Genomic DNA, 23,443 nt, shown 5'->3' with positions numbered 1-23,443 from the left:
AATACCTTAAGGCAGATTAAAACAAATAAAACACATTGTGTGTTCTCTTCTACATTTGAAACAATTATAACACATTATGTTTCTTCCAAGGATTATGTCCTTGTGCTAAATCGTTAAAGAACTATTGAAGATTTCCGAGGCTGAATCTCTGACAAATGTCAACCGTCGAACCAACTTTATATCGGTACCGGATTTAGGGTTAAATCTACGTTTCTGGCAATAGAAACGGGTTGTAACCACTCATCTGTTTTAGCATAACACTGTTAGCATGTAGCCCGGCTAGCTCAGTCGGTAGAGCATGAGACTCTTAATCTCAGGGTCGTGGGTTCGAGCCCCACGTTGGGCGTCACACTTTTGATAGAAACCCTGGTAAAAGATCGACTGGATAATCTGAAAAAAATATGCAGGAAAAAGAAGATAAAACGCATTTGACAGATCTGGGTGAAGCTGGGTAGAAGTTGTGGCAATAAATAGAAAGGTTTGTTTTGATTGTTAAGATCCTTACAAATCATGGATTTAATATAACTGTTGCTTGTGAAAATTATTTAATGCATTTTTTTCATGTATGAATGATAGCAATTACATTTAAAATGGCATTTAAGTATACTTGGCATACTTAGAAAAAGTCTAAATATATTTGAGCTATACTTGTGCTCCTAGAATCCGTGTTTTCATTGTTATACTGTAGGGGGCCCTAGTTCACAGCTTCTGGACAGAATTTCCAAAAAAACACAAGTGAAGAAGAAACCGAAACAACAGATGCTTCCACATGTAATCTAGGACGATCATCAGACATAAAACAGCATCAAAACTGTGTAACGTTATAGAATAAAATGTTGACTAATGAAGAGGTAATAATGACTGTCAAGCTTTGGGGTGTTGACTTTACCTACGTTTTGATTATCATTTTGAATCCAATTCATAGTCTTTTATCAGCTTTTTGTTCAAAATGTTGTTTATGTCTTTATTTTTTATTTATGAAACTTATCCACATTCAAGTGTTTAAAAAAAGAATGCATGAAGCTAATAAAACTACTAAACTAGTAGTTTACTGAGACTATACTTCAAAGTGTATTAAAAATGCTACAAGTGTTTAATTAGTAAACTATCAGTATACCTATAAGTTCACTTTTAGTATAGTTGCAGTACAAGCTAAAAATATTGATGTAAACTAGTTGTGTACTCAAAGTTTACTACTGTTATACTTAAAGTATACTTTTATATACTAGAAAGTGGGTCAATTTAGTCCCAAGGAGTATTGAAATAGTACACTTACAAGTATACTACTAGTACACTGATATTTGTATACTTACTACATAAAGTATACCTAAAAATATACTTGAACTTTACTTAAGTATACTTAATAAAATAAAGTTGAAGTATACTACTTTTGGTAAGGGATGTTACTAAGAAAAATAAGAACGTGTAATATACTTAAGGTATTTGGGGATTTGCTGCTAGCTGCAGAGATGTGTCTAATGAGAATAAACATGATGATTAGAAAATGGTGTGTTTGTGTGTATGAGAGAGCAATTTAGTATGTGCATACCTATTTGTGATCCTAATGTTATAATGCCATTGTAAAAATGTAGTTGTGGTAATGTTATGGTAATTTTGTCAATGTCCAATTTCCTCCTTTCAGATTTACACAAACACAATTTAGCTTGTAACCATAAATACAGCTGAGGGGATGGTAGTACTAACCCTTAATTGACAAACATTAGTCGATAAAGTATTTATATTTGAAAGGAAGTTTTAGGAGGGCTTTTATGGAAACAGTACTTAAAATGGGTATGAGCTTTGGACCTTCAGCGGTATTATGTTGCGAGTTGCTAAAATATGCAATTATCTGTTTCATTCATTTGACAGTACACTAGAAATTTAAGAGAGTGCTTTTGTTCTAATAATTTACTGAATATGAGCCGGTTCAGATGTGACTGCCTGTGGAGGCTTTTAAAAGATATTTTATTTATAGAATGAGCTTCTGTCTCTGAGCAGAAAATGACTGCTGATTGGTGGCCTGCTGTGTGCCTGATGTCAAATGGCAGGAGAGCTGAAGTGTCAGAATGGTGCACTATTTGGACTAAGGCTATATGTGGCAAATGTCAGAAACTATTACAAGAAACCAAAACCTGCCAGCCTCAGAAATCCAAATTCTTTTTTTAGCTGTATGTCTTTAAAATCAGTGTTAAAACCAAAACTATTCAAGCTATTCAAGTGTAAATGTTCCAGTAGGCCTACACAGAATTTTTTTTCTGTTTGCATTGTATTTGATCATGTCTTGTTATGAAACATGTAGATTAAAATCAAGTATTGTTCAATAATGATTTTTTTTTGTGCATATTCTACTGCTTTTTTATTTTTATGCACATACTTTTTTTTCTTCTGGGCTTATCAAAAGAAGCTTATGTCATGTCTGCAAATATTTTATATTTGTTCAGTTGGCTTAGCTTTATTGACTTTTGAAATACAGACAGTCGTGAGTTTCAAGGTGTTGAAACTTCACACTTCAAATTCCGGTTTTTAATATTCAATCATTGTTAAAACACCAAAAGCATTTTCTCAATTGAATTTACTTCTTCACCTTTGCTCTTCTATGCTGAGGCAGAGATGAAAGAAAATACTCAGAAAGTACACATTTTAACTAAATGCATCCCTCATTTACAAAAAATTATCTCTGTTCTTCCCTTCTTCTCCATTTTCATGAATGTGATTCTGTGTATACTCTAAAAAATGCTGGGTTATTTCAACCCAATGTTGGGTCAAATATGGACTAACCCAACTGTTGGGTTAAATTTTGGTTACATTTTTATGCACTATTTGGACTAAGGCTATATGTGGCAAATGTCAGAAACTATTACAAGAAACCAAAACCTGCCAGCCTCAGAAATCCAAATTCTTTTTTTAGCTGTATGTCTTTAAAATCAGTGTTAAAACCAAAACTATTCAAGCTATTCAAGTGTAAATGTTCCAGTAGGCCTACACAGAATTTTTTTTCTGTTTGCATTGTATTTGATCATGTCTTGTTATGAAACATGTAGATTAAAATCAAGTATTGTTCAATAATGATTTTTTTTTGTGCATATTCTACTGCTTTTTTATTTTTATGCACATACTTTTTTTTCTTCTGGGCTTATCAAAAGAAGCTTATGTCATGTCTGCAAATATTTTATATTTGTTCAGTTGGCTTAGCTTTATTGACTTTTGAAATACAGACAGTCGTGAGTTTCAAGGTGTTGAAACTTCACACTTCAAATTCCGGTTTTTAATATTCAATAATTGTTAAAACACCAAAAGCATTTTCTCAATTGAATTTACTTCTTCACCTTTGCTCTTCTATGCTGAGGCAGAGATGAAAGAAAATACTCAGAAAGTACACATTTTAACTAAATGCATCCCTCATTTACAAAAAATTATCTCTGTTCTTCCCTTCTTCTCCATTTTCATGAATGTGATTCTGTGTATACTCTAAAAAATGCTGGGTTATTTCAACCCAATGTTGGGTCAAATATGGACTAACCCAACTGTTGGGTTAACAAGTTAATTTAAAAATGAATTAACTTGTTAACCCAACAGTTGGGTTAGTCCATATTTGACCCAACATTGGGTTGAAATAACCCAGCATTTTTTAGAGTATATAGTCAAACTTTCCTGAAATCCAAAGCAGACATAGAATGACAGGCTAAAAAATTCATGCCTTCTAGTTTGACTTTTGATTTTGAAGAGCACTTCTCTTCATCCCCTTTTGCATTGTGCCCCACATTGTTAATATAGTTCACTATTTTCAAAGTGCAATAGTTTATTGAATACATTTAGTGTATTTTAACATGTAACATACTAAAAATAAGATCTAGTGCATTTCATTTGAGTTCATTGGTCTATAATTTCAAACATTTCTCAGCAGTTTAAAGCTGTGAATGTCCAAAAATCTTCTCACATCGCTGTTTACTGATGACTGAAAAATGTGTTCTTTCAGATAGCTCTCTGACTTCCTGTCAATTCCACATTGTGCAATTCCACATAGTTCCGCATCTCATCACATTTTATATTCCTTTAGTATTTGTTCTTTGAGAGATTTAAATCACAATGACTCGTAGTGTGTCACAATGACACTACATGTGTCTGTTGGAGTGCTTCACAAGCACTCACCAAACCTCCCAATAACTAGTTCATCAAAAGCCAGCAAATACAACCAATCTGTACATGCAAATATGCAAACAACAATCTTAGTGTGATGATACTGAGACATCTGTGTCAATCAATGTTGTTCTAAGAAATCAGTCATTCTTAGTGCAGCATTTTAAACATCACAATAACATATGGACAGTACAGTATTAATACTTTATGAATTTTACATTGTAAATCCATTAAAATAATCACTATTAATACAGAGCCATAAAATTACATACAATCTCATGCGGGAGGAACTTTTACTTAACAAGCTTTTGCTGAAGTTAATATTATATTTTTTATTAATAATACATTAAGATATGTATCAAAAAGATGAATACTGCCGCTCCTGGTGAGAGTTACATCAGAGTTTCGATCTTGTCTCTTCACCACTGACATCATTTACTGTAAACTATCTGCTATCTGCTATGTAACTTATGCTTATCAGCGCTCCTGTTGTTTACAAGAACAAGGACCGGAGGTGAGTTTACAGAGTTTATAGTTAAAATACAAAAGGATGGTGATCTTCCAGTGATTTTCAGTTCTTGGGTCACCTGGGATGAACTTTTCTTACCAAAGAAATAAAATATCCATGGTGATAATAGTCCTGCCTGACATAATTCCCAGCTGTTTGCCAAATGAGACATTTACAGCTGCTTTCTGGAGATCAGTAACTAATCATATGATCTTCCAGCAGAAAAAAAAATGTTGAATGAAACTGTTGAAATTACAAACAAATATCCATTTTTCAGACCCATATGTATTGTAAATGACACAAACACTAAGAAATATACAGTACAGTCCTTATTTAAACAGCTCATGTTTACTCATTCATGTTTCTTAAACACAAAAAAGGTTAAAACAGGGGGTTTCAAACCTTTTGATGCCCTTTTGTGGGACCCCTTTTCTAATATACAAAGGCAGCTATATAGAAACTCATTTATAATGTGTGAGAAAAAGTGTGAACACATTCACCCATCCGGCCTGACCCAGTGTCTCGGGTTGCAGACAGCGAAAACACCTAGACAGATGGCCAGTCCATCACAGAAAGAAAACACATGGTTTCTTATAGCTTTTATTTAGTCATTGTACTGAAGCAAATGATTCATTATTAAAATATTATCTGGAAAATATTATGTTGTATTAAACAGCATAAACTTGAAAACAAACATTTTCAAATAATGTTTTACTTATTTAATTATATTAGATATCATGAAAGTATATGAATAACCCTTCAATCAAAGTAATTTCACATTTTCAAAAGCTTATGATTCACATTTGATCAAGTAAGCGTCATTACAAAACAATACAATGCAATAAAAAATATATATAAAAACACTGGCCAAAAGCACTTCTGCAATGAACACATACATTAATGAAGAGAAAACACAAAGCACCTTTTGAGCAGTGTGACACAAATTCCAATAAAATTCAGCAAAATACGTAATAAAATATCTGTACAAGAGGAATGCAAAGACACATTAGGCAACAAAACTGGTTCAGTGGCATTGCAGAAGAAGTCATAACAATGTTTGTAGCATAGTTTTAGATCTCATTCTGTTACTTACAAGATGTGCGGACTGCTTTAATAACAGAGCGTCAATAATAATAACAAAATGCAAATTCTGAATAGTCAATGTCTGCTTTCTTGCAGAGCAATGTCCGAAAAACATCTATACTAAAACAACTGTCTCATCTGACTCCAGTGGCTCTTGGCTTACAGGTGCTCCATTCTCAAAGTTTCTCCATGGCATGCCGGTATCCAAAACAAGTGGTCTGCATGGCACATCTATGCCCAATTCCTGTGAAGGAGGTGCATTGCATGTATCAAACAGGACCTCAAATTTATTCTCAGAATCTCCTGGTTCCTGCCAAATCAGCAGTTCATATCTTCCAAAGCGACAGAGCACCTTATCATCAAGCTCAGCTCTTTCGAGGTATCTCAGTTCAGACCCACCGACCACGAGTTTGACCTTCTGGCTCATGTTCTGGATCATGAAGCTCAAGAACGGGCTGCCAGCTTTCTTATACGCCTGTAAGGAGAGCTGTTTTCTGGAGACAGAGGTGTCGTTTAGGGCGAAGATGCAGGTCTGCCCATCACGGCCAAGCCTTAGTGGATCTTCAGCGTCTATTTTGTACGGCTGATTTAGGGGCAGGTTGTGGAAGAGTGGACGGCTGGCTTGGTTAGGGTGGAAGAGATGGATATGAAGACAAGTAAGCAGTTCTTCAGTCTCGAGTTTGCTATTGTCATTCATTCTGTGAAAATATAGGGTGGCGACTTCTGTGGGGTTGAGTCGACTTGTTTACAGTTAAACCTAAGGAAAAACGATAAGAAACAACTCGTTAAGTGCTAGTACACTGAACAGATGTAGCCTATGTTGCAGCAAAACGTATTATTCAGAATTAAAGTGAGAATGCACAGATAACATAGAGAAAAACTTTACGCTTAAGTATAAATACACGTACTACATAAATGTTGTACCAGTTTAACAAAACTAAACAGCAGCTTACCTTCAGAACGATAAGCAACTAACGGAGTGCTGTTGTGAAGCGGAGATCGCTTTACTAGGATGAGCACCACAAACAAAGAGGGAATTGCATCAGAAGCACTGAAATCCACCCCTTCCAGCTCGGGACATGTGACTCTCAAAAACCCCAGAGTTGCGCAACTGACTTCTATGCTTTCGCTATTTGTTTATATTTCAAAAATATTATTTGACCTGGAGATGGCAGACACGCTTTATTCTCGTTCTGATGAAAATGAAAAACCATTTGTTGCGTAGTTGAATGTTCAAACTTAAAGCACTCGCCAGTCTTTGTCTTGTGACAAGACGGTTTAATGACCAGATAGAAGAGGTGTATAATAAACATGACCGAGAACACGTTTATGGTCATCATTTACAATGTCTTCAGTCACTCCCCAAAAACGTCCTGACAAAACTAACCGCAGGGAAGTGGATGAGAAATCAATTGCATGTCAGTTTCGTCATCATATAGCAAAATAACAATCTTTTAACGTAATCTACATCATCTTTCCGGGAAGCAGAATAAGAATGCGCATATGTCACATTTGTCTTTGTTCGGCTTTCAGTGGGGTTTATCTAAAATTTTAAAACTATAAAAGTAATACATACATTCGTGAATGCATATATACATGAATCAAAGTTGAAACACTTAAGTTAAAACGGATATCAAATCTAAACATGCTAAACAATTCAACATTAGCCTATAAATCTTTTTGCTTAAGGGCGGATCTCAATAATCTTGTGTGGTGCGTTACCGCAACCTACTGGTAGAATGAACCAGAGACAGCTACCTCGTGCTAAAAACATCTTTATATTGTGTTGTTTTATATAGCATATTCCTTTTATATTTGCCAAAAATATAACTTTTTTATTTTAAAAACAAACAAGCAAGCCCTGTCCAGATTTTAAAAGTAACGTAACGCATTACTTTCCATAAAAAGTAACTAAGTACCGTAATTAGTTACTTTTTTATGGAGTAACGCAATATTGTAATGCATTACTTTTAAAAGTAACTTTCCCCAACACTGCCTATTCGCACATCTTTATTTCTGAATAATTAAATTCCATTTATAGCTGTAGTAATAGTGATTTAAAAGCCCAAGTGACATGCAGACTTTGTTTTGTGGAAAACACTAGAAGCAGAAAGACTTGTCTGAGTGGCATGTGAGATAAGGTGTTGTTTGGGAGACTTGTATCTCCAGCAGAATAAAGTTTCTTGTGGTTGGCAGCTAAAAGAATTATGAGATTTTCTTGTTATTTCTGTTTTCATTAGAATTCCCAAACTCTCCTTTCTTCCGCACCGCTCCCACCAAAACATAAACTTGATTCTTCACTGTTAGATGATAAATGTTTACCCAAGAAGCTGATTCTACTTTCAAATAATGCTATCAATTTCGATGCATTTCTTTTTCCTTTATTGATTTATTTTCTGCTGCTATGTAATATTTAAATCTCGATTTCATCCCTTGCAGTACTATCTGCTTCCATATTCCACCTCCACTCCCATGGTGCACAAACAATCACAGTAAATTCACTTTTCATCCATTCAGAACAGTTTATTTTTTTATCAATAATTAATGCCAAGGTATAAAAATATTCAGAACAGTTTCTTTTTAACGTTCCACAATCCTATCTTGTCACGTTCCGCGTGATCCATATACTTGTATTTGATTGGTTTATTCAACCTTGTGGGCGGGACTGAGGAAGTATATTATTGAATGACCCACCCTCTTCCTCATTGTGGTGAGAAACAGGCGGTGAGTATTGTTTTTTTTGTTTGTTATTTGACCTTTATAACGCCAGTACTAAAATAAATGTTTAGCATGCGACATTAAAACACTTTTGATATAAGTAGCTTAAGTATGGTGTGTAAAAACTCTGTTAATCGGCTACATGTAAAAGTAGTACATAACGTTACGTGTTTATCTCGGCGCGCAACGGCTAACGTTACTAAGCTAACGTTGTTAGCTTATTCAAACTTAGCGACAGAAACGTTTTCTCTCAAGGCGATGAGCCCGCGAATCGACGATTACTTGCGATATTCCTGTTCTCGTGATTTTACGAACATAATCACTTTACAATATACGCCGTGAGTAAACTGAATGTTTGGAGGTTTTATAGTCCGCTACGATTGAGTAACGTTAACCACACGAGGCCGTGGCGGATATAAGAACGTGTGAGGAGGAATCTTGCTTTCTTGGTACGAAACTTTGATTAAGTTCTGCTTAACGTAATTACGTTTTATTTTGTCGTATTTGTGTATTTAGGGGGAAATCAAATTTAAAGTATTTACATTAACTGGTGTGACTTGATTGGCTTCTCAGGAAATTCACGGTGTGAGCTTTCGATTTCAGTTTAGCACCAGGCGTGGTTTCGTTGCGTTGATTTGCAAGAAGCCATTACAATAACCATAATAAATAGTTTTTGCATTGATGGCAACTCATTGAAGTGTATCTCCTCACAGTGTGTTTCAGGCTCTGCATAACATTAGCAAAGATGGTGAAGATCTTCGTTGGGAACCTGCCTCCACAGGCAGAAGCAGAAGAAATAAAGTCTCTGTTTACTCAATATGGAGCGGTCTCTGAGTGTGCCATTATCAAGAACTTTGCCTTTGTCCACATGGATGATCGCAAAAGTGCAACAAAGGCGATCCGAAACCTTCATTTATACAAGCTGCATGGAACGCCCATCAACGTTGAAGCGAGTCGGGGCAAAAACCAGGGCCCGGTGAAGCTTCATGTTGCCAATGTGGAGAAAGGAGCAGATGAAGAGCTCAGAGAGCTGTTTGAAGAGTACGGCACAGTTACCGAATGCGCAGTCATTAAGAACTTTGCTTTCGTGCACATGAGCAATTCCGATGAGGCCATGGATGCCATCAAGGGGTTGGACAATGCTGAATTCCAAGGTATAAAATCCAGTCTTGTCACTCTCTTACACATCTTTTTGCATGTTTATCACATTTGCTAATATGAACTGTTTTTACACTTGCAGGCAAACGAATTCATGTGCAGATTTCAAAGAGTCGACCAAGGGGCGAGGAGGAAGACTATGGCCCCCCAGACAGTGGTTACTGGCCACCCCGTTTCCCTGGTGACCGTCCTGAGCCCCCTGGTTATCCTAGGGGTCGCTTCGGCTATCCCCCTGGTCCCCCTCCTCCACCACCACCCATGCCTCCCAGACGCCCCCCATACCCAGAGCGTGCAGCGCCGGCATACGAGCGCGAACACGGTGTGGTTGACTATTACGAGAAGTACCGCGCTCGCCCTTACGGCGCCGCCTCATATGAGGACCGGCGTCTGGGTGCCATCCCCCCTCCCCCTCCGCCCCCATCATCCGGCATTATGAGAGAGAGATTGGCTGGCAATGGCCTCGACCCCTATGAGCGACGCCCCCTTCCACCCCCGCCATCCTCGTACTACGCACGAGACCGCAGTCCCATCAGACGTGCTCCTCCTACCCCTCATACACCCGCCGGGAATGGTTACTCATTCGAGCGATCTCGTCTCTCCCCTCTCTCCATGTCTCGGACCCCGATGTACAGCATGCCTCGGGCCAGAGACCCCTATGCTGACAGGGCGGCGCCGCCTCCACCACCTGCGCGCTACTCGTATTAAAGTGCACCACTGCGCTTTTGTAATCCAAGGTGAGAATAGGTCCCGCAAGCCAAATAATATAGAAACCAGAATGTACATACATACGCTGCTCTGCGTGTGTAATTGATGCGCAAGTAGCAGTAACGTAAACTTTGTATCAAAGTGCCTGGGTCGTAAATTTTTAATGGCCTTATGGTCTTTTAAATAGCGCTGCTCGATGAACGCTAAACTTCGTATCGAAGTGTTTAGATGGTAAATTCTGCTGGTAAATTAAATTTTCACTTCGCATAAATCAAACAGACTTCCTACAAATCTTTATTTTAACTTAGCTTGTCGATTCAGTAATCCGAGATGGCACTGCAGCCGTTTGACTCATGTGGTTTGCTCTCTTTCCAGGTGTAAATTATTCAACAAGATCGTCGTCGTCGTCTCCAGGTGCACGTGCCGCGATACGTCTTTGTCTGCCAGAGCGCGTTTCGTTCGCCTGCGCACCATAGTGGAAGAGTTCTGTTGCAGACTGCACATTCTATAAAACTACCACCGCTTTTACACGCATAAAATCGTCCTCATGCTAAATTGTCAACTCTGCTTTATTTAATTTTTTTGCCTTGTTTTTATTGTTTAACATTTGATAGGTAAGAGAGACACTAAGCCAGAGCACGTCAATTAGGTTAACTTGGTGGTTTGGTAAAGACTATGAAAGGAACGCATATTAAAAATTCTTCTTTCAAAGAACACTTCAATGTATCTCACTGTACATTTTTACCTTTAAAATCTGGAATGAGCGTATCGTTTGTTATTAAACTACTGTAACAAGCGCTATTCCATAACTTTGATTTTGAACCAAAAAAATAATTTGTGTAAAGCTTTTTTTTTTTTCTCTCTCTCTCTCCTTCTCTTTTCTCCCTTCTCTAAGCTATTTGTTAAAGTGCGGCATGCAAGTAAAAATACATTCTCCGCAGCAGTAAAACCTTTCCGTCTACTGGCTTTATTGAAATTGTGCTGTAGTGTGGATTTTAGTTGCAGAGTATCGAAGTTAAAGGACTTTGTATAATTTTCTTTCATAGGAACACTTGAAAGTTTTAATAAAAAGACTGGAACTTGGTCCGTCGTTTTGCTTTTCTTGCTAACCTTTTAAACTCAACATGCCTAAATGGGCATAAAAGTAACTATACTAGACCTGTATTCGAATTAAAACCCATAACATCATGCTTCCTAGTTTAAGAGTATGACAGAGAATGGAACTGCTTCTGCGGCGAAATGAAAGCGATTGTACCATCACTTCGTCTTCAAGGCTATTTTTTTTGCTCTAAACCATTGGCGTCTCAATATTCCTGGTCTGTGTGCAAATAATCCTATCGTTTTGATTCATTAAGTGGATAGACTTCCCAATGTTTTCTTAAACAGTCAGTGGTTCTTTTAAAGTTTGATTATGCCAGGTAAGTCACTTGATGGATTTAGTTTCTTTACCACTCAGCATGCCTTTCACTACTTAATTGTTTCAAGGTATCGCTTTAGTACACCGACTGCATGTGTCTCAATGAAATGTATTTGGGTCCATATGTTTTCCTCATGCAAGTGATGATATACTTTAGGATGAACTCATGCCTGAGGGTAAGTTTTGTTAACTTATGCATTTCCCCCTTTCTCTTAGATCTGTATTTATTTTACAATAAAATGCGTATAGTTATGGCTGTTCGTTCATTTATTTGTGGGACACCAAATGCACGTGCCTCTTTTGGCAATAATGTCAACATAAGTTTTATCTTCCATTTAAGGTGAATGCACTTTCAATAAACCAATAAAACATCCCCCCCGCCCAAACTACCTTTTGGTGGTTATTTTTTAAGAATATGGCAGTTGTGTATTAAGGTATAAGTGTATGTACACAAGTAAACACTAATATGCGTGTATATATATTTACAGTTTTTATAGATACGTGTGTGTTTTTAATATATATATATATATAGTTATAAAAATATATCTAAAGTTTAAAACGCATTTACATTGCTTAATCTTTATAATATAGGGCTAAACTGCCAAATGTGTTAGAACATGTGAAAGTATTTGAAATGGTGACTTTACATTTAAAGAAACCAAGCTATTTTAACACCTACTGGATCACTCATGGCCTTGCATAAAAATTGTCCTTTTTTTTTAATCTTTATTGAACTTTCAAAATTGAACATGTTTTCGCGATTTCTCAAATTTTCCGTTTTGTGAGGACAAACAGAAACCGCAATAACTTAATAAATTGAAAAAACAAAGGAAGAAGTTAAACTTGAAGGGCATCACAGACAAGTTAAATTCATTTAACAGAAATGTCGTTCTTCGGACTTTTTGGTTTGGAAAAAAAACAATTAAGTAAACTTTAAAGGGTGTTTGAAAAGGAGCAAAATTATGTTTTGCGTTATTCCATTTGGCCTGACGAATGTAAAATTTCCCTAACGGCAATATCCATAGATTGTGTTTTGTTTTAATAAAAAGGCAAAAAGATTCAAGCTAATTGTACGTTTCGTTATGTACGTTGTACTGTTACTAGTAATCCATCACAGTACGTAATTAGTTGTAAATAATTACAGTATTTAGTTACATTAGTGCCTCAATAATAATGATTGGGCGTTCATTTTGATCTTATTTGAAATATGCTAATGATTTAAACACTGTCTAAATGGCCGGTAAAAGCCCTATACTCAGGAAAGAGCGTGTTGGGTTTTTTGTTTATTCGTGGACCGGAAGTGCTGTCGGTGACGGTGGGCGACGCCATTTTAGGCTTCATTCATCTTCGCAGCCAGTGATATTACGTGCTCGCTACGGTAAGGCAATGCTGTTCCTGCATAACTCTTTTGATTACATGAGTGCAACTGTTTAGATTTTACATTAAGGTAATGCAGTCTGGCGTAGTACTGTAATATAATAGCATGTTTCTTAATAAGGCGACGTTTACCTTGGGTAACTTTATTGTAGTCGTGCTAACTTAGCTTAGCATTACACAGTCGAAACCATTGGCCTACAGCTCTGAAAACTCCACCGACGCTCATCGGTCGTACTTAATCGTGTATCGGGCATTAAAAACACACACTTGAATGGTGACCAATAAAACTTAAGGGAATTAATACGTTGGGTGTGGTGGTCACGCGGATACGTGGCCTAGCAACGCGAGATAATTCATCTGCGCCATAAAGTCCAAGAACTGAACCTGGTCGTCTACTTTACGCACTCCACGCACTTTCATCCGATCAGTGAGTGTCACACACAACATATTTAATGCGGAGTTGTGCGTAAATCATTCTGGCCAGAAGCCACAAAATCGAAACTAAAACCTCTGATAGGATTAAGATGTCTATGGTTTTGTAAGCCAACACAGCAGTAATGTAGGAATCAATCATCTGTTGATATAACGTGCATTTCGCAACTATGCTCCCTCTGTCCAGGAAAAAACGACAATAAAGATGGTTAAGATCTTTGTTGGCAACCTATCCTCAAGCACGACCGCGGAAGATCTGCGCTCTCTTTTTTCTGAATATGGCAAAGTAAAAGAGTGTGACGTCCTGAAAAATTATGGCTTTGTGCACATGGAAGGTAAGCAGGAGGCCGAAGAGGCTATCCGCAAACTCCACCATCACGAGATGAACGGTCAAGCCATAAATGTGGAGATGAGCAAGGGGAAGCCCAGGGGCTCCACCAAACTGCATGTGAACAACATAAGCAGTGGCTGCACCAATCAGGAGCTCCGGGCCAAGTTTGAGGAGTATGGCCCTGTGGTTGAGTGTGACATAGTGAAGGACTATGCCTTTGTTCACATGGAGCGAATGGAGGATGCCATGGAGGTCATCAGTGGGCTGGATAACACGACCTTCCAAGGTGAACATTAACCTCGAAACGACGAAATCCATGGTTACCCAGGGTTGCATTTTACTCAGATTTTTTTTTTTAGAATGCGAAGAATGTTCTACTCCTTTTTCAGTTCATTGTAATTGCTAAAGAGAATTCATTTTCTAGATAATTGGCAGTAGACAGATATATTAATATTTAAAGGATAGTTCATCCAAAAGTCTCTGTTCAGTTTCATGTTGTTCCAAAACTCACAAGATTTTAGTTGATCTTGGAAACACAAATTTAATTTTACATTTACATGTCATTCGTCATATCCAAAGTGACATACAAGTGATGACAATAGAAGCAATCAAACAAAAGAGCCATTCTCTGTTAGCCTGACGCAGCACACGTAGCAAGGTCTTATTTATATATATTTCTTATGTATATATAAATGGAGATTTCTGCCCCTCCATTGAAAGTTCATGTAACCAAAACTTTGCTGATTCAAAAAGTTAATGATAAACATTGTAAGCACACATACATAGAGCACATTTAATATGGTTAACAGGCTTTCAGTGGAGGAACAAAACTCTCAGAAGTTTCTTTAAAATATCCTAATTTGTGTTTCGAGGATGAACAAAAGTTTTATGGGTTTGAATCGATATGATGGCAAGTAAACAATGGCAGAGTTAAAATTTTTGGGCAACCTGACGCTTTAAGTGCTCTGTGACTATCGTGATGCAATAATTCTCTTTTAAAATGACGGTTTACGTGAGCGGAAGAAAGTTTTACATTGTCTTGCGTGTGTTCTCTTCCTCCCACAAGGCAAGCTGATCAAAGTACAACTGTCCACAAGTCGCCTCCGTACAGCGCCCGGCATGGGAGACCAAACTGGCTGTTACGTCTGCGGAGAACCAGGCCATTGGTCCAAAGATTGCGGACGTGGCCAAAATGGAAGCTATGGCGGAGGCATGGGGGGATTCCCCGGCGGTAGAGGCCCCCCAAGGAGCGCCCCAAGTTACGGCATGGGCGGCCCTGGAGGTCTTCCTAGTAGAGGTTACCCAGCAGGGCCGCTTCCCCCTCCCCCACCCATGAGCCGGCGTCCCAGCTACGGCGAGTACAGCGTGGATGCTCGAGAACGGTACCCAAGCAGGCCGCCGAGCGCCTATCCCGAGAGGTCGTCCGTATATGAGCGAGAACGCTATGGAAGCATTGACTATTACGAGAAATATCGGGCTCGTCCGGCTGGCTCTAGCTTCTTCGAGAATAGCAGGCCTCTCTCTATTCCCCCTCCTCCTCCTCCCCCCCCTCCCTCTTCTTCCTCTCTCTCAAGGATGCGATTGGCTCCTCCCAGCCTCGATCCCTATGAGCGACGCCCTCTGGCGCCTCCGCCTCCCACGGCATCGGCGTACTTCTCGCGGGACCGTAGCCCAATCAGACGTGTGGGCGCCGGTTCGGAAGGATACTCGTACGAGCGCTCGCGACTTTCCCCGGTCTCAAGGAGCTCATCGACTTACGCCATGCCGCGGGCCAGAGAGAACTACACCGAGCGGGTTCGATACGCATACTAAGCCCACACACATGCTAAGGTGAGCGATAGAGGGTCGTTAACTTTGATGACTCAGGTGAGATGTCAGCGTGATCTGTTCTAAAGCGTAAGCCGTTTCGAGAACAGTAGTAAGCGGAGCCGCTTTGCTCGGGTTAAAAAGTACAAAAGTCAGAAAGTAATGCCTATCGAATGTTTCATCTCAAAAATTTGTTCCCTTTTTTTTTGTTGTTTAGGTGTTGTCAAGTGAAGAGACTTCCCCTCCACCTATATGACTTTGCCTCAGTCAGACGCTCCATCGGATTTCAAAGATGCAGGATTGGATAGGCACATTGATCACAATGCTTATTAGATCTGCGTGTTAATGTTTTACCCATAATGCACAAACTGCTGTTTAATTTCCCTTTCCAAAGGAGACATCTGTGTATGATTGCAAGAAGTGATTTTGGTTTTTGCTTTGCTTTTCGCTTGCATCCAGAGGTAAGGTGGGGTGTCTAATGTCAGCGTAATTTTAACTATTAACTGCAATTAAACAGACACTTTGTGAGATTTTAAATTGTACTTTCGTCTCTTAATTTCCCCCAGTCAAGTTGTGATCCACTATTACTTACTCTCTTTATTTTTTTATGCTCCAAGACTTTTCTGGAGCTGTCGGGTTGGCTTGCCACTTAATTTCTTTGATTTAAGTTCTGTGAGGACAATCTGGTAATGTTTCTTCTGGCGATAATGCCAGTTTTGTTTTTAGGGAGGAGTTGCAATCTGTAATTAATCCTGTGGCTGCAAAAAGCTTTATGGGAAAACAAACTCTAAAATTCAACATTCCAACATTCTTTTTATTATTTGCTACAGGTGATTGGTATAGACAAACTCTTCAGATTTGAATTGTACTTGCTTGTTGAGTTGTGTTGTATCTAATTGGTGCGTTCAACATGATGGTCAACTTGTTTCTCTTACCAGTGTCTGTGAGTTTTTGTGATTTGGACGCTTGGATAAGAATTTTGAGCTTGTTTTGATTGTTTACCCCCTCTAACCGATGTGCTAGTCCTTTAAATATGATTTGAGATACAACCTAAATAGTTGGGCAGCTTTCAGTGGGATGCACACAGTTTTCTGTTCTGTACACCCCAATGACTGTTTATGGCAGGAGATCTTTACATCACAAGAAGATTCACCTAGATGGAAAGGTGGACTGTACATGTGAGTGAATTGGAAATTTGCATTAGATGTGCTGACCAACTCCCACTCAGGGCTTTATTCACCTTTTGAGACTGCTAGCGTTTACTGGCGATTCTTCTTTATGGGTGCCTTGGGAAGCTCTGTGAAAATGTTTATAAATTTGATTTTCTGTAGTTTGTATATTTCCTACAGAAGTCAGGAGTGTGTTTTATCTATTATCTTTTGTAATAAACCAGTATTTTGGTGACAAAAAATACCTGTCTGTCTTTAATAATAGAATCATCTCTTTATACATGATTTTCATTCAATTAAATGGATCTTCTGAGTTGTTTTTGGTACTTTAATGCTTTATTACACGATCTATCTGGCCACGTGGTGCTTTGAAATTTCCAGTGTCACGCTGTTCCAGCGGACTCCGAGTGGAGAAAGGAAAAGGGGATGGGCAGTGTTAACACCATGCACCGCTGTTCTCCAGCCAGCCTCGCCGTGTGCGACGCAAGAGGGACGCCATTTCATCTCGCGCCGGCTCCTGCAAGCATCGTGAAGAGGTATGAAAAACACCCTTTGTTCTGGATCAAAATAGCCCAGTGTTCTCTTGACTGAACGGCTAATCTCTAATCTTACATTTCCTATATTTTGTGATGTTTCATTCGTTCCCCACAGTGTTTCTGCCCGTATTCCCGGTTAGCTAGCTGTTGCAGGGCTAGGTGGACTGTAAGCTAACTTGGTTATTATAACATATGCAGTACGAATGCTTTTGATTCTTTACTTATTGATACGACGCTTATCTTGTTGTGTAGATGTTGAGGTGTTGCTGGCTCGCGCGGGTCATAAATCAATGCATAGCAAGTGTAGCTTTTTTTTTGTCCATTGTCCTCTACTGGTGATGGGAAGCCCGCCTTGTTTCGCGAGTCGATTCTTTCGAACAATTCAGTTTCGCTGAAATTCCGATGTGGCATGATTGTACATGCTCTAAAATATTTGAATTAAGTTGTTTTTTTTGGTAACTGATATCCAATCCCTGCGTGCCGATATTCATACTATCTGCCCTAAATAGTATTGGCAATTACTAATATCACTTAGAACTTAGGATGGCTAGTATGCACATTGGGACGCAGGCATTCAGTTCGTTTCATTTTTGCCCCCCCAAAAAATCCTCATCGGTTTTCAGTCCAGAATCGGACATGTCCAAAATATACGATCTGTTCGATTGTTGATTTGAGAGACTCTTAAATTTCGATTCATTTAAAGGTTCGATTCAAAAGAAGACTTGTTTAAAAATTAGGCACGTTGTCCTGTTTTGCGATAAGAATGCGCACGTTTATAAAGTTTCCCTTCATATGTATTTCATGTTTTATTGTCTAATATAAGCAGGAGGATATTTTGTATATGTATTGTTTCATTGCAATCTGCCTTTGTTCAGGCATCATAGAATTACATGTAGCTTACCTGTCTTTTAAGACATATCCTGCAGTGTCGTAATATTATGTATTTTTTTCTCACAACAGGGCCTGAACGTTGACTTTACGTTACTAAAATGGTAAAAATCTTTGTTGGGAACCTTTCGCCGAACACTACGGCTGAGGAGATCCGTTCCCTCTTCTCTCAGTATGGCAAAATATCTGAGTGTGACATTGTGAAAAACTTTGGCTTTGTGCACATGGATGACAAAGCAGAGGCAGATGAAGCCATTCGAAATCTTCACCATTACATGCTGAACGGTTTGGCCATGAATGTGGAGATGAGCAAAGGGAAGCCCAAGGCCTCTACAAAACTTCACGTCGGAAACATCAGCAGTAGCTGCACCAACCAAGAACTCAGGGCCAAGTTTGAGGAGTATGGCCCTGTGGTGGAGTGTGACATAGTGAAAGACTATGCATTTGTTCACATGGAGCGAGTGGAAGATGCTATGGAGGCCATCAGTGGCTTGGACAACACGGCATTTCAAGGTGAACAAGTATGGTCCTTTTAGCTCAATTTTATCTTATGTTTGTTTCAAAAGTGAGCCTCGTTACAGGTTGGTAAGTAGAAAAATTGGTAAGTGATAAGTGGAGGAAAATTGTGTAATTCGATTTCTACTGTTAGTTTATTATATGGAGGTCAATAGAGGATGTCAACTGAGCTGATCAGTTCTTCATTGAAAGTTTCATCCTACAAAGCAAGGGAAATCGTGTTCTTTTCTCAAAGTGAGACTTTTCATGAGCAGAAATTTGTGTAATGTTAAAGATGCACTTCAAGTCAACATTAAAATAAAAACTGACCCTATTTGCTTGAACAACATATTTTATGCACAAAATATTAGCACCATATTAGTTATTGATATTTTTTGTGAATGTCAGCATATGGTGCTGTGCGTTAAAAATATTAAATTCATTTTTTGAAAAAAAAAACTTAAATGCTACTTGTTACTTAAATGCAACAAATAAATATGCTGTTCAAAATACAAACACTGTTTTATAGTAGCATAGTAATTATTCAAAGACTTGGCAACTCTTTGAGATCTGTATTATTAGGATGACTTCTTTTTGCTTATTCAATCCACATACTTATTATATTTATCCATCTTTCTTTCAAACTTTACGTTATGATCCTAAATGCAATCATAGTGTACAAAAATTATTTTAGTTGTTAGTGTTTTATTAGTGTTTCTAAGAAATTTAGTAGAAAGTATAATGACTGCCTTTTATCAGTTATCAGCCATAACGTTTTTTTTAAATCCTGTTTCGGTCTGAAATGCGTCAGATTACAGAAGTAAGTGGGTTGCGAATGCGAACAGTGTTTAACGTTGACATTCAATTATAATTGAACTCTAATAGTGGCGATTTTCATTTGAAAAATTCTGGCCGTGTTTTTGCCGATAAATGTGTTGAAACGTAGCGTGAAATCTAAGTTTATGGCTGCTTTGACCTTCTGAACGTTTGATCCGTGTGCATGCTAAAAAGTAAAATAGAAATATCATGGCAAATTCTTTCTTTTCCTTAAGGCAAACTGATGAGCGTGAAGCTTTCGACTAGCCGCCTGCGTACCGCGCCGGGAATGGGAGAGAGAACGGGTTGTTATCGGTGCGGGCAGGAAGGCCACTGGTCCAAAGAATGCCCAAATGACCAGAACGGCTCCTACAGAGAGGGCCCAGGCTCGGCAGGATATGGGCCCCTCAGGTTCGGTGCGGGTGGCGAATGTGGTGGCCGGGGGTTTCATCGTGGCTACAGTGGCGAGCCGGCCTTCGGTGGCAACTTTTCACATGGCTTCTCCAGGGGAGCAGGGTACGGCGTCCCAGGGTATGGAAGGGGCGCGGGTTTTGAGAGCGCAATGAGTTACGGTATGCCAGCGGGCTACAGCATTGGTGCGGATAATAGCATGGCCCCCGCGTATGGCAGTGAGGCTGCGTATGGGAGCAGTGGCGTGGCCTATGGTGGTGCGATGCCTGCGTACCCAATACGCCGACCGCCCTATGAGGAAAGAGATCCGTACGGGGTGGTGGACTTCTACGAGAAATATCGGGCACGTCCGTATGGAGCAAGTTATTTCGAAGATAGACGCGCGGTTCCACCTTCTGTCCCTCCTCCCCCATCCTCCTCAGCGATCGTGAGAGAGCGCCTGTCCTCCTCTAACCATGACCCATATGAGCGCCTTCCCCCTCCTCCGGCTCCCACCTCTTCATACTATATCCGCGAGCGGAGCCCGATCCGGCGAGCTCCCCTAGAGGCGGAGGGATACGCGTACGAGCGGTCGCGCCTCTCTCCTGTCTCTTCGCTTCCCAGGAGCTCTGCGTATGACATACCGCGGGATCCATATGCCGCTACTCGCTATGCTTACTAGCCTAATACCTGTGTGCACTCAGGTGAGATATTTTTAGGATTACAAAAAGTTAGAGCTAAGTTTGATCAAACGGAAAGCAGTTTTAGGGGGATTTTTGTTAAAGGGATATTGGTTCCTCTCCAATAACTGAAAATTCTGGCATCATTTGCTCAACCTCAACTTCTTTTATGTTCTATAGGGAAAAAGGTCATACAGGTTTGGAACAACATGAGGGTGAGTAAATGATGACAGAATTTTCGTTTTTGGGTGAACTATGTCTTTAAAGTTCTGTCTTTCATACGGCAGTCAAGTATTGTTAACAATGTTTGATTTACTGTCATTGATGATCTGCAAATTTTGCAAGGTCCTGCTTAAATGGATCATATGATGCTGATAAAAAGAACATTATTTTGTGTATTTGGTGTAATGAAATGTGTTTATGCGGTTTAAGGTTCGATTTTTACAAAGCTCATTGGTCTGAAAAAGAAAGGTGTGCTGTGATTGGCCGAATACCTCAAGCGTGAGACGGAAATGTTATGCCCCTCACCATATTGTGATGATGCCCTGTCAGGCCGGAGCGATGATTCAAAAACATGAAAACCCATTATAAACGAGACCTTCGTTGCATCCAGTGGGGACATAATTATGGATTATAATGACTTATACTGTATTTTTACGCATTGTGTTGCATCGCGCCTCGTAAACGTAAAACCATGTCTGCATTTGTGATCGGAGAAATGACAAACAACAAGCCCTACTCTACACTGCCCAAAAAACTCGCTTTAAATATATAAAAACTCTTTAAATATAAAAAAAACGTACTCCGCCTAGAGTGAGCGGCGGCGGCCTAGAGTGAGCAGAGGCCGGGGGCTAGAGTGAGGAACGGCGGGAGGGTTGATAACGGCACGGCCGGCAGAATCGACAAAGGAGCATCCGGCGGGCTTGCATCAACCACATATGACGACCCCGGGCTGGACTCCGCTTCGTCCACGGTGAAAGCCGATCCAGTGATCCACAGCGCAAAGTTGTTGTATTTCCTCAGCGACCAGCACGGATCAGCTATAGTCATGACGAAGCAGATATCGTCCTCTTTTGGAAGACCAAACAAAGTAGTTTCGCTTTCACAACAAAGCACACAGCGTCTTTACGACATGGTGGCGGCAACAACAAAACTACAGCAAGAATAAAAGTTATGCCTTCTTTCTTTGCATGAACATTTGGGCGGTGTTATGCAAATCTTCCCACATAGTGAGGTAGATATGTGGGGGTGTGTTAGAACGAGCCGTTTTAGGTAGGTGTGGCTGACTCTTAACTTTTATAAAGAATATCTCTTTGGATTTGAGACTTTACAGATCTTCTTTATACACCAAGAGCTTGTAACACTTCAAAGAGAAAGGAAAAATTTAAATCGCATCATATGACCCCTTTAACATATCCTCATTATAATCTCATGGATATTTTGGTTACACATCCAATATATTCATAAATACAAGCAGACAAAGATTGACATTGTTATTTTTAGCCAGATTTGTCAAATTGAAACACATGATTACTTCCTGTTACCGAAGAAAAATGTCTTATCACAACTCATGTTGTCGGTTTTGGGCACATGGAAGTCCACAGAATAGATAACTGAATGACTGACATAATTTTATGATAATCTTTTCTTTTTGCAGGTGTTTCTTGGTTGCTCATGGATCATTTTAGAGGTTGTGATGCATCCTGTTTTGCCTGGGTCAAGGACAGTACACATGGCCCACTTTCTGGCACTAAACTCCTTTTGTCGTCTTAACAAACTTGATGTAGCTGTTTTTTTTAATTTGATTGTCAATACAAATATGTGTGAATATTTTCTTCTCGTTAATAAAAGTTAAAACAAAATCTCTTCTTTTTCTGTGTAAATTTACATTTATGCATTTAGCAGACACCAAAGCGACTTACAGTGTATTCAGGCTATGCTTTTTTTTCTTTTTTACCAGTATGTGTATTCCCTGGGAATTGAACCCATGACCTTTTGTGCTGATAACGCAATGCTCTACCACTGAGCCACAGGAACACTTTATGGAAAATGGTGGAGATTTCATTTTTTCTCAATGAAAATTTTTGCTGAATAACATTTTATTACTCACTATGGCAGGGAGAGCTCTTGGCAGCATACATGCACAATATTTCACTTGTTTTTCCTAACCTTTTCTAACCATCTGTTTACCCCGTTTCCTGTGATTCAGCACTATCAGCACTCCTGACTTAATGCCAACCATTCCCTCATTTCCTCTTACTCCTCTTCAACATTTTTCCAGTTTTATACAATGCTGAATCGACTTATATCCTTGTGTATGCAATATTTTAAAATATAATTATAATGAAAGTAATTTATAAAAATAATTATTTCTTCCACACACATGGGCACACACACGATTACAGAGAACTTTCAAAGAGACGGTGTCCAATTAATCTGCTTTAGATTTCTCCTTGCACTGCTTTTTTATTCAAAGCCTCTGCCCCTACCATAAAGATAAAGGGGTTTACCGATAAAATGGACCAAGCACAGGCTACAAATGCTTGTGTACTTTTCAAATAGGATTTGTTCTATTTGACCTCTTCTTCAAGTTAAATGTATTAAATATATATGATCTCAGATTAGTCATGCTGTATTCAAGATGGTGTTATTTAACCAGCCATTCAATAACTAGGTGTTTTGTGAAAAGTGATGGTAATTTAGCTTGTACACATATTCTATGTGTAAAAAAATATCTGTTAGATTCTCAAATGTATGATTCTTCTACTTATTGTAAATATAAAGGATATTTACATGC

At 39.0% G+C, this 23,443-nt stretch overlaps 4 protein-coding genes and 1 non-coding gene across 9 annotated transcripts; 4 read left to right on the top strand and 1 right to left on the bottom strand.

Moving 5' to 3' along the window:
- Nucleotides 1–273: 273 nt before the first annotated feature.
- Nucleotides 274–346, top strand: trnak-cuu (transfer RNA lysine (anticodon CUU)). The gene has a single exon. It is a non-coding gene; the product is annotated as a tRNA-Lys (tRNA).
- A 5,167-nt stretch (nucleotides 347–5,513) lies between these two features.
- On the bottom strand, nucleotides 5,514–7,124 carry tifa (TRAF interacting protein with forkhead associated domain). The gene is made up of 2 exons (XM_016247629.1): nucleotides 6,682–7,124; nucleotides 5,514–6,485 (listed from the first exon to the last, which is right to left on the bottom strand). The coding sequence occupies exon 2, from the start codon at nucleotides 6,423–6,425 to the stop codon at nucleotides 5,844–5,846; it is 582 nt and encodes a 193-aa protein (XP_016103115.1). The 5' UTR covers nucleotides 6,426–6,485; nucleotides 6,682–7,124; the 3' UTR covers nucleotides 5,514–5,843.
- A 1,310-nt stretch (nucleotides 7,125–8,434) lies between these two features.
- Nucleotides 8,435–12,001, top strand: rbm4.3 (RNA binding motif protein 4.3). Of its 3 annotated transcripts, XM_016247572.1 has the most exons (4): nucleotides 8,435–8,452; nucleotides 9,160–9,600; nucleotides 9,687–10,338; nucleotides 10,685–12,001. In XM_016247572.1, the coding sequence occupies exons 2-3, from the start codon at nucleotides 9,192–9,194 to the stop codon at nucleotides 10,307–10,309; spliced, it is 1,032 nt and encodes a 343-aa protein (XP_016103058.1). In that variant the 5' UTR covers nucleotides 8,435–8,452; nucleotides 9,160–9,191; the 3' UTR covers nucleotides 10,310–10,338; nucleotides 10,685–12,001. The 3 variants fall into 3 exon arrangements, with proteins under 3 accessions (XP_016103058.1, XP_016103040.1, XP_016103048.1); XM_016247554.1 differs by having other exon boundaries at nucleotides 9,687–12,001; XM_016247562.1 differs by lacking the exon at nucleotides 8,435–8,452 and adding an exon at nucleotides 8,555–8,560 and having other exon boundaries at nucleotides 9,687–12,001.
- Nucleotides 12,002–13,024: 1,023 nt separating this feature from the next.
- LOC107562807 (RNA-binding protein 4.1-like) lies at nucleotides 13,025–17,072 on the top strand. 2 transcript variants are annotated; one of them, XM_016247535.1, is made up of 4 exons: nucleotides 13,025–13,104; nucleotides 13,723–14,152; nucleotides 14,933–15,696; nucleotides 15,890–17,072. In XM_016247535.1, exons 2-3 carry the CDS (start codon nucleotides 13,741–13,743, stop codon nucleotides 15,676–15,678), a joined length of 1,158 nt encoding a protein of 385 aa, XP_016103021.1. In that variant the 5' UTR covers nucleotides 13,025–13,104; nucleotides 13,723–13,740; the 3' UTR covers nucleotides 15,679–15,696; nucleotides 15,890–17,072. The 2 variants fall into 2 exon arrangements, with proteins under 2 accessions (XP_016103021.1, XP_016103030.1); XM_016247544.1 differs by lacking the exon at nucleotides 13,025–13,104 and adding an exon at nucleotides 13,111–13,530.
- Nucleotides 17,073–17,111: 39 nt separating this feature from the next.
- LOC107562780 (RNA-binding protein 4.1-like) lies at nucleotides 17,112–22,379 on the top strand. Of its 2 annotated transcripts, XM_016247505.1 has the most exons (4): nucleotides 17,112–17,377; nucleotides 18,338–18,778; nucleotides 19,813–20,670; nucleotides 22,304–22,379. In XM_016247505.1, exons 2-3 carry the CDS (start codon nucleotides 18,367–18,369, stop codon nucleotides 20,646–20,648), a joined length of 1,248 nt encoding a protein of 415 aa, XP_016102991.1. In that variant the 5' UTR covers nucleotides 17,112–17,377; nucleotides 18,338–18,366; the 3' UTR covers nucleotides 20,649–20,670; nucleotides 22,304–22,379. The 2 variants fall into 2 exon arrangements, with proteins under 2 accessions (XP_016102991.1, XP_016102998.1); XM_016247512.1 differs by lacking the exon at nucleotides 22,304–22,379 and having other exon boundaries at nucleotides 19,813–20,671.
- Nucleotides 22,380–23,443: the final 1,064 nt, after the last annotated feature.

This window comes from Sinocyclocheilus grahami, unplaced genomic scaffold (genome assembly GCF_001515645.1).
Source record: "Sinocyclocheilus grahami isolate Dianchi unplaced genomic scaffold, SAMN03320097.WGS_v1.1 scaffold24.1, whole genome shotgun sequence".
In the NCBI taxonomy this organism is placed as follows: domain Eukaryota; kingdom Metazoa; phylum Chordata; class Actinopteri; order Cypriniformes; family Cyprinidae; genus Sinocyclocheilus; species Sinocyclocheilus grahami.
Note: the sequence above shows the minus strand (reverse complement) of the source record. Positions and strands in the feature narration are given on the sequence as shown.